Below are 15,720 nucleotides of genomic sequence, written 5' to 3'. Positions count from 1 at the left end.
CACAAGTGGTACCCTGCTCCATCCCTTCACTGCTTTGCATTTAGAAGGAGTGGGCAAGAACTGCCCCCACTTGCAAAGGGTAGCTGGAGTGCCTGGCAGCTGATTCATCTTGTTTCTATTTTTTTTTAATGAATACACCCAGGACAAGCCTGGATGGAAGGTAGCAGCCACAACACTTACTGTCCCAGAGCAGGAGAGGTGGGTGGATTGGGCTGCAGGAAGACTTGGCATGGCAAGTGGAAAAAGCAAGGCACGGGGTTTTCCATGTCTGGCTCTCCAGTGTAGCAGAACTTTGGAGGAAGAACATAAGTAATGTTGTGAAACAGCCAGTTTAAAGAAAATGTATTTGGATAAGTAACAATTACCCAAACTGTTATGGAATTCATTGGTCTCAATAAAAGCAGAGAGCAGCCTTTGCTAACACAGAGCCTTTCCTAATCTCATAGAAGTTTCCAGAAGGTCTTATCAGATACTTATTGGACCTCCTTTTTCATCTTCAGTCTGGCTGGGACCTTAGCTTCACCTGCCTCTGCTTGGTGGGGATGGCAGGAGCTGATCACAGCCTTGAGAACTGAACCAGGTGCTGGCCAATCTCTGAGACGCTGGCACAGCCTGCAATAAATCAAACACTGGTGAGAGACAAAGGTCTGTGGATGAAGCTTGGAAGCCCCCCCTGCTTTAAATCCCTGTCTTGTACAAGCCAGGTTGGAATAGGTTGGTACCACCATTCCCCAATGGCATCTTCAGTCTTGAGGTTCAGCACCAGAGTCCCCCCACAAGAAGAGTCAGAAACATGAAAAAAATTATTTTTATAACAAGCTGAGTAGGGTGCAATCTGATCCAGTAAAGTCATCAGAAAAACACAGAGAAAAGACAGGGGTTGCTGTGCCAAATGGCCAGAGGTGAAGATTTGCATTGCCATTTAATTTGGATAAATATGGGTGGAATAGGGGTGCTGGGTGACAGCTGGCTGGACATGAGCCAGCTGTGTACCCAGGTGGGTATCCTGGCCTCTGTCAGCAATGGTGTGGGCAGCAGGACCAGGCCAGTGATTGTCCCCCTGTTCTGGGTGCTGGTGAGGCTGCACCTTGAATCCTCTGTTCAGGCAAGGTTTAAACTGGATATTAGGAAGAATTTCTTCACAGAAATTGTAATCAAGCACTGGAATAGGCTGCCAAGGAAGTGGTTGAGTCGCCAGCTCTGAATGTGTTTAAAAGACACATAGATATGGCACTAAGGGATATGGTCTCATGGTGGAATTGGCAGTGTTGCATTAACAGTTGGACTTGTTGATCTTAAAGGTCTTTTCCAACCTAAAAGATTGTATCATTCAATGAATTTCACAGCATCAGCAAAAGGATCCCCACCTGCTATTCTTGCTGAATCCTGTGCCTTTTTGCATGAAAAGAACTGTAAAAGTCTGCTGTGGAAAAAAACTAAGGAATTTTCACTGGTTGAAAAAGTAACCCATAAAACCACGCTATGGCCAGAGGGATTTCAGCTCCAGTCTCCCATTCAGTGTTGCTATCCACTTGAGTTCTACATGTAGAATATATATAGAATATATATATCCAAAGCAGGATGTATAGAATATCCTGCTTTGGAAGGAACCCACAGGGATCATCCAGTCCAACTCCTGGCCCTGAAAAGGACACCCCAAGAATCACACCACATGCCTGAGAGCATTGTCCAAATGCTTCTTGAACTCTGTCAGGCTTGGTGCTGTGACCACTGCCCTAGGGAGCCTGTTCCAGTGCCATAACTCTCTTGTTCAAGTGTAAAACTGGGCTCTGCAAATTTGCTGTTTGGTGAGAGGGTCAATCAGGGCAGCTACAGCTGGGAGCAGGAGTGAGAACCACAGAGTGAGAGTAAAAGGTGGGGGGGGACACAAAGGCTTTTAAAACATGTGTAATCACCTACAGACTGTATTCTCTAACACACAGAGAAAACTTCTGCATCCATTTTTAATGAACCCTTAATGCAGAAGAAAAGATCAGTTGCATTTTACCTTGATAAACACTAATTAAATACTGAAAAACTTATTCTCTCCTTCCCAGGAGAACAGAAATTCCAAGTTTTGCTTGGCTGTACTTAGCATTTCTGCATCTCTTTATTTGGGTCATAAAGCTGCTCTAACCTACTCCCTTTACTGCTGTGACGCCTGGAGTGCCACATGGTTTCAGAGGAAGCAGAGAATCTCAAGTATAGCAACTAAAACTATCACAGCTTCTATGGATTCCCTTTTTGTGACAATCACACTCCCGATTTTACAGGACTTGCATGCATAAACATCTGTAACACTCATTACAAACAAAGTACTTACCAGCTAAGGCCATGGACAAGCGAAACTCATCCTGAAGAATTCTCAAGACATCCTGAAGACCTTCTTCACCCTGCAGCAACAGAGAAAGCAGTCAGGGTAAATGGAACACTGGCAGGATGCCTGCACCCTGAGAGCTGGGATAGTCCCTTAAGTCTGTGCCAATTCCCAATTCTAGTCTCTCATGCAGATGAATGATTAAAATTATATGATGGATGTGCTCAGTTCATCACAGATTAATTTAGATGCTTTTCCTTTTGGGATACATCTGAACAGGGAAAGAAAACAAAGCTGTTTTTCACTTCTGACATTTGTAGCCGGTTCTTTTTTTTTTTTTTAGCTTTCAGTTTTCCCCCACCAATGGGCTTGCTATTTAAAATGTCAAGCCTTACAATGCTGATAGGTTTTAATGAAGTATTGAGAGTTTTATATATGTTACCACTCCAGAAACTGTAGTTTACTCAAATACTGGACAGCAAACTGTAGTTTACATCAAATACTGGAATCTTTCAAAATAGTAGACTATGTGTTTTTCTCTGTGTAAGTGGCACCAAGAAGCTCAAAAGCCAATAAAATGTACAGAAGATTTTGATCTTCCTATGAAATACTGGAGGATTAAAATTCTTTTTTCTCTTAAATTTTCTTTTAATGTCTTGCAATAATGAATGCTTTGGGTGCAGACAATGTTAGCACTTGTTTATGCCCTTCCTCTATTATATGCTTTGGTAATGCCAGTGAGATATATCTTTAGGAATACTCTATGGAATATAACACCAAAGCACAATTGAAACCCCCAAAATCCCATCTTCTTTCTGTTTCCATTGTGGAAAAAGTGCAAACAACCCACAGGGTCACTTTTTTCATCTTAAGCCTTTTGTTGTTTACTGGCAGAAGAAATAGTGCTGCCAACTCTTACAGGTTTTTTTTTCGGGAGATTCAGGTGATTTCTTGATCAAAGCTTTGCTACTGAAATCCACAGCAATCACACCACTGGACAGGAGTGGCATTTAAAAGAAAGGAAATGTGTCTATACCATAAAAAAGAAGTATTTTCTTCTACAGGAAAGTTTTGAAAGATTCCATCCAGAGTGTAAAAAGCAAAAAATTAGAAACAAACTCCAACTGGTATAATAATATTTTAATTTTAATTATATTATGTTTACCTCCTGCATCAGAGGCCTAATTCATTACTCTGGATCATAGAAATATGCTCAGAGTTGAGAAGCAGTAAAGCTGGGACTGAAATAGCAGTGGAAAACCCAGGCACCTCCAGGACACAGTTTTGTTCAGCCTGGTCCAAAATGTTTCAGCCATCTGTGGGATGGAGTTCTAGATGTATTTCTGAAGAATTCATGCACTGCTGTGAAACTGTTCTACCAAAACCATGTATTGTTCCCAACTATTTGCTGAAAGCAAATAGAATTGTCAGATTAATCTTTCTGGCAAATAAACCCAGCTCCAGTTTTCAAAAGCACTGATGATCTTGAGTCCTAAAGTATTTTAGCACCAAATTGCAACAACAAGAAATAAGATCCCACAAAACAATGCTATCACCTTCAAAATCCCATTGTTCAAAATCCCAGGAAATTGTCAAATTCAGTGGTATTTTTAAATCAGAGGAAATGCCAGGGTTTCATTCAATTTGGGATGATTCCACCTCAAATTCAGCAAAAATTAAAAATTAAAAAAAAATATTCTCCACCAGTGCGTGGGAATCCAGGGCTTCCCTCTGGCTGCCCTGGAAGGCCTGGGACCCTGGCAGGGAGTCAGGAACCCCCCTGATAGAGCCCCCAGAGATACTGTCTCTGATCTCTGCCCATGGAAAAGAGATTTCAATCTTACAGGATGAATTACAAGCTCTGAGTGCTTGATATAAGTAATAATTAAGTGTGGCACGGGTGCAAAAGTCAAATTTTAGGATTCTAGATTAGGGGTTCAAAGGGGACAAGATGCAGGAAATTGGGTGTGTCTTGTCCTTTTTCTCCTTCTTCATGCCCCCCATGTTTCACTGTGGTGTTGGCATTTTTCTATTGGTTTAGGCTGGGGACACACTGTTCAATGTAGGTGACAGATATTGGCACATTATTGTAAATATAGCACAGGTAGTTTCTGGTATATAATGTTTGTAACATCCCACTGGGGGCAGAGCCCCACACGCTGCCCTGCAGGACAGACCTGCGGCAGGGCAGCAGAACATGTTAGAGATAAGCAAGAATAAACAACCTTGAAAACAGCACAGACAAATTATGGCTTCTTCTTTGGCAATGGAGCAGAAAGACAGAGACTTTTTACAATCTCAGAATCAGCAATCCCACAGATTCCGACACCAGTGAAAACTCTGTGACTTCAGTTGCAGGACTGTTGGACAGTGTGAGAAGCAGCTATATGGACTCAGAGCTCCTTACTCACCTTGTAAGCCAGGCCCCACAATGCTGGTCTTCCGATGAAGACGCATTTTGCTCCCAGTGCCAGTGCTTTTAACACGTCGCTTCCTTTTCGTATCCCACCATCTACATAAACTTCCACTCTGCCTCGTACTGCCTCCACAACCTCAACCAGAGCATCAATCTGCAAAGAAGTAGCCAGTCTCACCTCGAGGGCAGCTTTTGGTTCCAAGAGAATGAGGATATATTCCAAAGAGACAGGCAGGGATGCGGTGCTTTAGTAGGAGACCTTCTCAAAATGAAACATCATTTGTGACAATGCATCATAAATAGCTCAGCACCAGGAGCTGCAGAATAATGTACAGCTCCCTTTTCTGCTTTCCAGATACTTAATGCCATTTTCCAGTGCTTTGCTTATACTGATATTCTTTGCTATCACTTTTGATTAGTGAAAAAGTAACATTTTCAATAGATTTATGAAAGATTTTAAATATAAATTTAAACGGGAATAACTGTCATCAATATTTTACTTTTATTTGAGACACTGATGAATAATACAGCTGTTTGCAAAAAAGACTGATGTCAGACTTCTACTGCTCAAACTACCTAAGCTTACATTTCAATTTAATCCTGGTGACCACTTGTTGAGTGCCTCCCTCTAAAGCATCTGTGAAGGGTTTCATTTGCTATATAGTACAGTCAGTCATTTCCTCCAGGTTAAGTATCCTGATTCCCTAAGGTCTTTTCTGTAGAGTTCAGCATGGAGTAAGCCTTGGATGTTATTGCAGGGCAGTACCATGCAGAGATGCTGGCTCAGGCCCCAAAGGCAGTACAACCAGGGCAGGACAATGCACTGGACATAATTGACTCTCCTTCAGAGCAAATCCAAAAGGCTCTTTTCTGCACTGTCTTACACCATTTTGCCTTCTTTTAATATTTTTTTTTCTGAATTTCAAACTGAAAACCTTGAGGCTGAAATTTTCTAGGACTAACTCAGCAAGAGCCAGGCTTGGCACCAGAAAAATAGCAGAGCCCAACTAGGTATCTACTGCCTTGTCTGTCTATGCAAAACAGCTTTTAATGTAGAAGAACAGTTTAATGTGGATGTCATTTCTGTTATTATGCCTTTAGCACTGACTTTATTAATTTTTTTTGTTATTGTCAGTCTTGACATAGAATAGAATTCCCCAGTACCTATTTTTATTTAACAAAAGAAAACTGAGAAAAGAAAGTTCGTAAGATACTGTGCAATGCAGAACTGTAAAATAAGAGCAATTGGAAAAACTGACAGAAGCCAAATTAAGCCAGTGAAATACACACATGTCCAAACAATGCATGATTTCTTTGTATAAATTTAAAAGCAGGGGAATTTTTCTCCAGATAAGTTATCCTTTTTCTGGCTCATGTAAGTCAATAAATTCCCATTTAGACTTGAGCCTGTAAATACGCAAGCAGACCTCTCACTAAATCTAGCTGCATTGTTTTGCATGTTTTGACAGATGTGAACAATGAGAATACATTATGCTCTCATTTGTACAATTTTGGTTCCAGAGCTTTGTTTTCTTTTTGCTGCAGTGCGCAAAGAGTTTGAGTGCGCTGCACCAGCCGATGGAGGCACGGGCAGGAACTCTCCCTGACTTAGGCCAGTAGTTTATCTGCACTTAAGTGGGTTCTGTGGTACTTACAGAACCCTCCCAAGAAGCTGAGGAAATACTTCAGTGGGTAGCCCCCATGCCAAGGCATGGATCTCACCAGTTTAAAGCTAAAGTATCTCTGCACACATCCATGGCCACTGGAAAAACTCAAGTCCACCAGAAGTGTTACGCACAAACCTGGGCATAGAGATACCCGGGTTAATGCAAACATGCAGACCGTAAATGGGGAAAATGTGGCACATCCATTTTCATCCCTTCTCACTTACAGTGGCAGGTCCTTCATCCAGTTGCCTCCCACCATGGTTGGACACAATGATTCCCTGAACTCCGTGTTTCACTGCCAGCTCTGCATCTTCTTTTGTCAAGATGCCTTTGATGATAATGGGCAGGCGTGTCAGGCTCCGCAGCCAGTAGATGTCATTCCAGGTGACTGAAGGATCCAAGCTGTTGGGTGGCAGTCCATACTCAGACCAGTCATCCCCCTACAGCCAAAATGGAACAACAAAAGGAAAATTCATCCAGGCTGCAACAATACACAGGTCCCTTGGTGTCTTTCCTTGCCCTAGAACAGATTAATCAAACTTGCCAACAGACATGTTCATCAGCTCCAGAAATGTCACATGTCTCTGGAGGAGAATAATTGCAATGGGGTGGAGATCAGTGTCTCTAAGACAGCTGGGTGGGGGTTTTGAAGGCAGAACCCGGTCTGGCAGGAGATCAAGCCAGGATGCTGCAGAACCAGTAGGGGAGAAGATACACCCCACTACAGCAAATGCCAGGGCAGCAGTTACCCAGTGGTTTTTCTCTCATGTGGTACATGCCAGAGTGGTGAATGAAAGGACGGGCTCATTTTACAAACCTCAAAGGCTCGTTCCAAGTTCTTCACTTTCATGTGGGGAGGAAGGCGGAAGCCATTGCGGACATCGTCACGTCTCTTGCCTGAGTAGGGCAGATCCGCGGTGAGGACGAGGCCCTGGAAGCCCAAGGCCTCTGCCCGTTGGACCAGCTGCTGGGAAGCTGCCCTGTTGCGGTGGATGTAGAGCTGGAACCAGCGGAGACCGCCGGGCGCAGCCGCGGAGATCTCCTCCAGCGTGCAGGTGGAGTAGGTGCTGGCAATGTAGCAGATGTTCATTGCTCTGGCCGCTTGGGAGGCATTGGGAGGGAGTCAAAAACAAAGGCATCTGAAGGGTCTTGCCAGATGTGAGATACAAGACCATGCACTGTTTGCAGAGACCACCCCAACTCCTGATTTTGTGCGCATCCTACAAAGCAGAGGGCAGCTATGTCCCGGGATTAACAATGACAGTGTATTTACCATGCACTCCTGTTAGTCCATGGTTAAGAAAGCAGAAAAGGGAGAGGTAATTAAATGAAAGCTGTGCTTTCATTTTGCAGCAACATTTTTAGAAAAACTGTGAATTTTATCTTTATGACTGAGTCCTCTCGGGAATGTGCTGTTAGATCTACCCAGTGTACAGAGAAGAAAAAGCATTTCTAGGGGTCAGGTCTCCAAACTCTCCACAGAATTTGTGAAAAGGGGATATCTCTTAACCAGTAACAAGGAATTCATAGTCTGAGTCCCATCCACCACTTTTACAACCCACCTAGAGCCCCCAGGACTGAAAACCTTATGTGGTTTTTGGTATGAGTCAGAAATGTGTCCACTGCCCTTGTCTTCAGTTTGCATCAGACTCCATGGGGCTGATTTTTTTATGTTGGTAGCTGGAGAAGAAGAGCAACATCTATACAGATTCCTATGCAGGATGTCAGAAAGTGGGAATGGAGTTTGCCCCCTCAAGCCTGAAAATTTTTCTCAGTCACACTTCAAATCATCCTAACAGCTTCTTGAGGCTTTCCTACAACCCCCCTTTTGGTGCTGCATGGCACCAGAGCAGAAGAGTACCTCTGGCTGTGCTTTTCTCTCCATCAGGCCATGCTAGCTGGTGGAAGCCTGTAGGAGCAATTCCTACAGGAAAGCCGATTTCAGAACCCAGGATTTTAGTCCTGATGTCCATCACGGATACGTCCCGCAGCATCCGTGGCCGGAAACGAATTCTGTAAGGCAAAAAAACCCCTTCAGGATAGTCGATGTTCAGTGAGTTTTCTGGAATTTCATAGAAACCAATTTGTTCACAAATTGCAAATTAGGAATCTGAGCCAATGAAGAAAATACCAAATAAAAATTATAATAAAAGAAAATACAAAAAAGGCTCTTTGTCTTTTCTGTTTGCTTTTAGAGGTCAATTCAGCCAGCAGTTCAGTCACTTCCACTTTTCATTTGTCCTGCTTTACCAGTCACAGTACATGATTTCTGCATCTCCTGCCTCAGCTCACCATGTCTTGCTCTCCCCCTGCCCTCCCCAGGTTCCTTTTACTTGCAGGCAGGCTGGGTCCTTCCACATCCCCATTCATGTGTCTGTCCTCACTGCACAGTGTGCCTGCTCTCAGGCTCTGCAGCATGCTCCCCAAATCCCACCCTACCTGCACATAGGCTTCCTGCTGTTCACCAGGAGCTCTCTCTTGCAACTCATTCTATTAGAGCTGCTCATGCCCTTTCCTGTAATGCCACACACTCCATAGCACACTGTACTCTACCCTACCCTACCCTACCCTAGCACCTGCCTGTACCCTCAGCATCCCTAAAGCCTCATACAACCTGTGTCATACTCAGTCTGGCATCAGAGCACACAGTGCATGTTGCTCAGGTTTTGCATTTAACTTGGGAACCCCCTGGAAAGACAAGGCTTTAGATGTTTTTGCCTGTCAAATCCAAACACTTGCACAAAAACAGTTTAAAAGGTCCCAGTACCCCCTTCATTTCCTTCTCACACTACCTTTTATATGCCAGGATGTTTTCATCTCGTGTGGTACAGTCATCTGCTCCAGCTGCAAAATAATCCCAAGCCATCTTGGGTAAATACTTCTTAGCATAATCTTCGAAGTCAGACAGACACACCATAGACATTGTTGAGGGAACCTTGAAGAAAAGAATAACATGGAGCAGAAATTAGATCCCTGAACTGTCATTCTCTCTTCCAGGGGCTCTTATGTCACTGAATGCAAAGCTTGGATCCATCTGTTTTATAGAAGAGCTGCTGAGCATTGTCTCAGTCTATCTTGCACATTGGTCTATGAATCCTCTACCCCAGTAGGAAGAAAACTTGCAGATGCAGCCATGAGAGCAGGAGGAAGGTTGCATCTCTGTGCCTCTCTTCATTCTGTTTTAAACAGCAGCCTGAAGAGGACATTTTGGGTCCTCTGCTATTTCAGTTGCGTAATTCTGTCATAAGCTCCATCTTAAAACAAGCTGCCTTATTTGTTCCACTAATTCTGCTCAAAGGTCGTCCCAGAACATCATTTTTTAGATTACCCCTAAGGACGGCACCGTGACTGAACAATTAGTTATGGAGCACAGAGATGGAATTCAAGATCATGAAATCTGGAAACAAGTAAATACAGAGTTTACATGTAACCGGCTCCAGCATGAGCACACAGTAAAACTATGTCCAGACCCTGAGAACAAGTCACTGTCAAGGCCAGTGCTGTGGCAAAAAACAAAGCATTGTCTACAGGTTTTCCTTTCTCTTCTGTAACAAATATCTTCTGGGTGTTTGCATTACATGCTGGAGCACTGATGTACATTATAAAAGGAACATACAGAATTTGGACAAACCATGAGAAAACACTGGCGAAAAACAAATTCCACAATATGAAACATGTTTCTGAGAACTAACCTCAGCCTTTCAGGAATGGAAGTGAAGCTGTGTGACCCAGATGTCTAATCAAACCAACATAAATGCTGTCCAGAAAATGCCTGCACTTACATACTTTTGAGGAAGCAAGAACTGAAAGCTATGCAAATCAATGTTTTAGCAAACCATGCCCATGTGTGCAGAAACATGTACAAAACACAGGCAAAGTCAATTTTCTAAATTGTTTGTTGCAATTACTTCTGCAGTCCTGATTAAAATAAGTATTTATAAAGATATGTGGAAACATAAAATTTTAAAACAGCTGTGGTTTGGTCTGACTTCTCTAAAAAATGTACAGGAAGAAGTAAATATCCTAATTTTCAGGATTAACCTCCCACCCCAGATTAGCAAGGGTTGAAAGCTTCACCAAAATCAGCCCCATGTGTCCCATGTTGGTCACTTTTGGTACAGATAAACACACAGGTTATGTACACAGAAACAATCTGTCAAACTGCAGGCACCCTGCTTCTCACTGACTGAAGTACCTGTGTTTACATTTGAAAATATGAACTCACAAGTCTCTGCTAGTAAATAACCCAAGGTGAGGAACTCATTGAAAGAGGAAGAAGAAATGCAACTGATTTCTTCAGTATTGTTCTGTCTGCTCTGACAGGCATTAGGTACCAGGGGACGAAAGTATCCCAAGCCTGCTTTCTCTGACTTCAAGAATTGTGCTGATAGCACAAGTCTTCATAAATGCACTGTGACAGCCTTTAAACCATCTATCACAATTTCTGCTTTTCTAACTTTTAGAAATGTCAACATCATCAAGCACAATAAGATAAACCAAGTCCTCTCATGGCAGAATAAGCAGGAATTTTAAACAACCCAGGCCCAGTCCTGTCTTCCAATTCAGACCTCAGTTCAGACTTACTTTAGGTTTCAGGGAAAGCTGAAGGGGGTGAGAGCCTCTCTTCAAGTTTCCCAGCAAACAGGATTTTGAGGAGGTCTTTTCACTAAGTAGCTTCTGTTTCTTCTGCAGTCAATAAGCAACCACCAGAGATTAAAGCTCAATCCTGTGGTAAACTTTGTACTGTTTGTATAACACTAACTTGTTTTGCTATCAGGAGATTAAAAATCCCTCCTGAAAAATGCATCACCTCATCAGCATTGTGATTGCTTGGGACAGAGCCCTGTGGCCAAGTTCTTTGGCAGTGGCCAATGGCTGTGCATTCACTTAGGCAAGCAACAGTATTCCAGGGGGTTTAATGAATCTCTAAACTGTTTGTAACTCACTGCTTCATCCTTCCAAGATGATAATTCACAGACAGTGTGAGTAGGTACAACTCCCAGCTACAATGCCTGGACCCTTTACTAGCACATGGGAGATGTTTTTTGCTTCCTGCAGTGTAAAAGCAACTCAAATACCCTTTGTGTTCTGCCATTTTTAATGGCCTGTAAGTGCTCTCATCAGGACAGAGGTACCAACAAATTTATGATATTGATTTAAATTTCTAAGATATGAAAAATAAACACTGGAGAATTTTATTTGGCTTTTAGCTTCTTTTAGCCTTTAGGGTTCATGCCTTCAACATTTCTGTGCAAGTATGCGAGCCTGAAGTTTTGATTTTTGCTAACTTAGAAATGAGATATTATAGTGGCAGGTGCAGAAACTTGTTAAAACTTTCCCAAAGTATTGTTGGCCTCCCAGCTCAAGCAGCCCAGATGGGCCAGTGAATGAGCTATTGTGGTGGGAAAGAGCTGGAAGCTAAACAGATCTGCAGCCTCATGAGCTACCGTTGAACTGGCTGGTCTGGTCCAGGAGTGTAGACCTGACATTTGTGACAGCAGAAATTGTAGGTCACTGACACCATCTGTGCAGCTGTAGTGAACACCTCTTCTTTCTGTTAGATGCATTCACAAGACCCTGCCCAAATTCAATCAGACATGATTGTCTCTACTACTGTCTTTTGAATCTTCTTTGAATTCAGCCTCCAAAACTCATTATCTGCTGACAGCACTGTGGAACTGGCTTCTGGCATGGATAGCTGTGGATATGAACATGACAAGGTGTGCACAATTAGCTGAAATGCCCACAAACTCCTTGGTTTGCTTCCCTGCCCAGGACGAGCCGTGGGGCAGACAGACTCCAGGTCACTTCTGAAGAGAAGAGCAAAGTGTGTGCTCACAGCCCAGTGCATCCCCGGGAAGGCAAGGAAAACCCTGCCCTCGTTCTTCCTCCACTAGATGTCAGGTTTGGGTCATATATATCAATCCAGGTTGGTAAAAGCAACAAAAAGAACCCAGTACTTGCTGGTCTTGAAGGCACTATGGCCTTAAAACTGCTGCGATCACATCACCAGAGTACTGCTAATACGTTTGGAAATTTTCACTCCCTGTGCCTTATTTTTAACATTTTCTGGTGCACAGCACAGCAATAAATGTAGCTACATCTGGTCTGGCATGATCTTTGGTTCAGCCTACAAGTCATCTGCAGGGTCCTCTGTCATATTTCTCATTATGCTGATCTCAGTACTTCCCTACTTTAGGGATGCACATTGCAGCCAATTCAGCAAACCATAGAGTTTATGCTTTCATGATTATCATAATTTTACATGAATTAAAAATAGTCTGTGACTACTGTATTTTGGATCAGAAAAGGGGGAAAATCTCTGTGTTTATGCTGTGGCTTTTAAGAGGCTGTACTTTGCATCTAGATATATTTTCTTCTTTCAGCAATTCAAAGTAACAGTGACTTCTTTTTCCAAATGTGGTGTTTTCTTTGATAGCAGTAATATTCCTGATTTAGCTGTGAAGCTGTAATCTGAGGAGATCAAAATTTGCCACAGAGATAATATCCTTTATTATAACCCCTGTATATACTTGAAAAAAGTAGAGAAGTTTTAAAATCCTGGAGCCTTTTCACTGGAGTGTATTAAAAATCTTAAAAATACTCTTAAAAACTTTGCTGGCAACCTAGCTGTCTTCTTTTAAAAATTAAAGAAAATAGTATAGGAAATAATTACACACATCTGGTCCACCCTTGCAGGTAGAATGTCGAGCAGTCAACAGCCAAAGCTTGATTTTTACACAGATCTGTGTAGCTGGGCTTTTGCAACTGCTTACTTTTCAATGCTATCATAGCCAAAGGCTCGTGAGTCCAAACACAAAGATCCTCTGTAAATCTGTGCTCCAGTTCCTATTACAGTCACCATGTTCCTTCCTCCAGTTGGTTGTATTTGTTTGTTTTTCACAGATGGCAAATCAGGGTGGGTCAAGCTGACTTCTCTCTCCCTGATGCATCCACTAGGGCTCACTTCAGTGTGGGACTTTAAAACACTTTGGTGAAAAATCTGGTGAACTCCAAGCAATGTAAATAATTCAGATCACATAACAGTTTGCATACAGTCCCCACTGTTTCTCCTTATCAGATGCCTTTCTTGGGCATATGCCTCAAGTTCTGAAGGAAAATGCTTTCTCCTTGCATGTCAGTTATGCAAGAAAGTTTTTCCCAAATTGAATACTTAAATAGCCATTCCTCTGTTACAGGTGGAGAGAGCAACAAATCTTATATTTAACATTGCCTAACCGTTTTGATTATAAGATTTTCAGTTGCTTTTAGTTTTTTCAAATTTTAATCATTCTAGGCTGAAATTTTCCATCCTTGTTCTCTGTGTTGGGCTGAATGTCATTTTGGGAACATTTCACTGAAAGTTGGTCAGCAACTTCCAAGAATGAGGTTAGTGAAAAATATGGTTGGCCCATGCTGAAAATATCTTACAGTGGTTTCACTGCGTTTCAGTGCTTCATGCAGGGGCTTGAAATTGGTGGGGGTTGATCCCTGGAGACATCAGCCTGTACTTGGTGGCCATATGAAAATCCTGTCAGATCTGACCTAGCTGTAAATCACTGCTTTCCCCGTGCACGTGGTCTGCAGAGCTTGTCTGAAATGCAGATGTTGTCTTCGCTGAAGACTTGCCTGGTGCAGAGCATGCTTGTGCCATAGGAGCTCAGCCCCAAATATGAGCAGAGGGCAGAGAGCTGGCTGTGCCCTGCTCTACCTCACCCTGTGCCACCCAGATTTGGATGCATCCTTAAACAGCACTGAAGGGGAGGAGGAAGAGAAAAAAAAAAAAGGCTCAAAATAGGACCTACAGGACAGCATCCAGGGACACGCAGGGAGGGATATGCAGAGGCAACAATGTCAGAGACAGAGCAGGTGGGAGCAAAACAGGCAGGGATATCTTGGGATGGCAGGGTTTCAGGGGGGTGGAAGAATCAAGAGAAAGGGACAAATTTGGGAAAGAGGCAGAGGGGATGGCCTGTGAGATACTTTTCTAGTGTTCTAGGAGACTACCAAACATTTGGTGGTTCTTTCTGCAAAAAACTCTGCCTCCAAAAACCGGAAGAGAACTTGATCTATGCTCAGCATTCTCTAAATTTTTTATGGTATCCTTTCTTTCATGTCATCCCTACAATTTCTTTTTTTTTCATTTCTCCTTTCCCTCCCCCAACAAAAAACCCAGAAGAATTCAGGAGCATGCTTCTGTGTGCTACTGTGGAAGTGTGTTCCATTGTATTTCTTCAGATGAGGAAGATCTGGAGTGCTTTGTGGCATTGAAGAGAGATAATGCAGTCTTTTTCCCTGGTTACCTCTCTTCATAAAACACCTGGAGCTGTAAACTCTGATACCAGCAATGCTTGAATAAGTCCAACAGGTTGGGAGGAAAGACCACATCAGTGTTTAATGTAGGAGACCCAGCTGGGTCATGTGAGGAGTGATGACCTGCAGGTAGCAGGGAGGGTGTGTGCAAGCACAGTCACAGGCTGAGCAGACCATAACAAAACATTTAAAAAATGGATTTCGGAGAGCAGATTCGGAGTCATTGGACTATTGCTGGGAAATGCTGGAGAAGTGCTCAGCTCTTGATGTCCCACTTCCATTTTATCAGCTGGAAAAAATCCTGGTAGCTTCTACTTGCAGTGGGAGTGATCCTGCTATTAGCAGCAGCATTTGGGAATCAGTGAGGACTAAGTCTTTGTCAACCACTGGATAACAGTCACAGAAGAGTAGAAAAGTAGGCTGGAGAGGAGAAGACATCCAGTCCACTCCTGTTCCTAAGTCAGAATTAGCTACACCCATGCCTGTCCACACTCACGGATATGCCACTTCCTCCAAAGAAAACCAGTTTCATCAATTGACTATACAAGGAAAATTTACAGATATTTCATCAGGATCTCCCTTCCCATAATTTCAGTTGTTTTCCACCCATAATAGGGACCAAAAAAATTCAGTCCCTTTCTCTTTATGTCTATTTTTAAAATATTTAAAATTCATCAATGGGCCACCCTCTCTATTGTCTCTTTTCTAAACCAAGTTATGCAAATTCCTTTGGCTTTTCATCATGAGCCATATTTTCTAGACTTTTGGTCATCCCAAATTCTGTCCTCTGACTCTCCAGCTGTTCAACATCCTCCCTTAATTAAAGCACCAGGAACTGGACATGATCTTCCAGCTGAGTCCTCTCCTGGTCCTCATATGGAAAAAAGAAGACAGATTTTGCCAATACTAGTGTTTATTCAGCTGTGATGATAAATAACATTTTTGTGTTCATTACTCAGCAGTATGTTCCTTACTTATTTCTTCAGATGTGCCATTCCATCCTGAGA

General features: G+C 42.7%; 1 protein-coding gene across 1 annotated transcript; it reads right to left on the bottom strand.

Annotated features, from left to right (window-relative positions):
- Positions 1–325: 325 nt before the first annotated feature.
- Positions 326–11,091, bottom strand: HAO2 (hydroxyacid oxidase 2). The gene is made up of 8 exons (XM_002197641.5): positions 10,985–11,091; positions 9,193–9,335; positions 8,262–8,413; positions 7,218–7,501; positions 6,625–6,840; positions 4,729–4,887; positions 2,324–2,393; positions 326–612 (listed from the first exon to the last, which is right to left on the bottom strand). Exons 2-8 carry the CDS (start codon positions 9,321–9,323, stop codon positions 557–559), a joined length of 1,068 nt encoding a protein of 355 aa, XP_002197677.3. The 5' UTR covers positions 9,324–9,335; positions 10,985–11,091; the 3' UTR covers positions 326–556.
- Between the last annotated feature and the right edge of the window lie 4,629 nt (positions 11,092–15,720).

Source organism: Taeniopygia guttata, chromosome 1 (genome assembly GCF_048771995.1).
Source record: "Taeniopygia guttata chromosome 1, bTaeGut7.mat, whole genome shotgun sequence".
Classification (NCBI taxonomy): Eukaryota; Metazoa; Chordata; class Aves; order Passeriformes; family Estrildidae; genus Taeniopygia; species Taeniopygia guttata.
This window is presented reverse-complemented; position numbering and strand designations above follow the sequence as displayed.

Bases quoted from the DNA above. Each gene is read 5' to 3' on its own strand.
- HAO2 (XM_002197641.5), bottom strand. From the start codon at position 9,323: ATGTCTATGGTGTGTCTGTCTGACTTCGAAGATTATGCTAAGAAGTAT. The intron at 8,414-9,192 runs GTAGTGTGAGAA...TTTGCCTTACAG, and splicing joins AACATCCTGGCATATAAAAG to AATTCGTTTCCGGCCACGGA. The intron at 7,502-8,261 runs GTACTCTTCTGC...ATGCCTCCCAAG, and splicing joins AGAGAAAAGCACAGCCAGAG to CGGCCAGAGCAATGAACATC.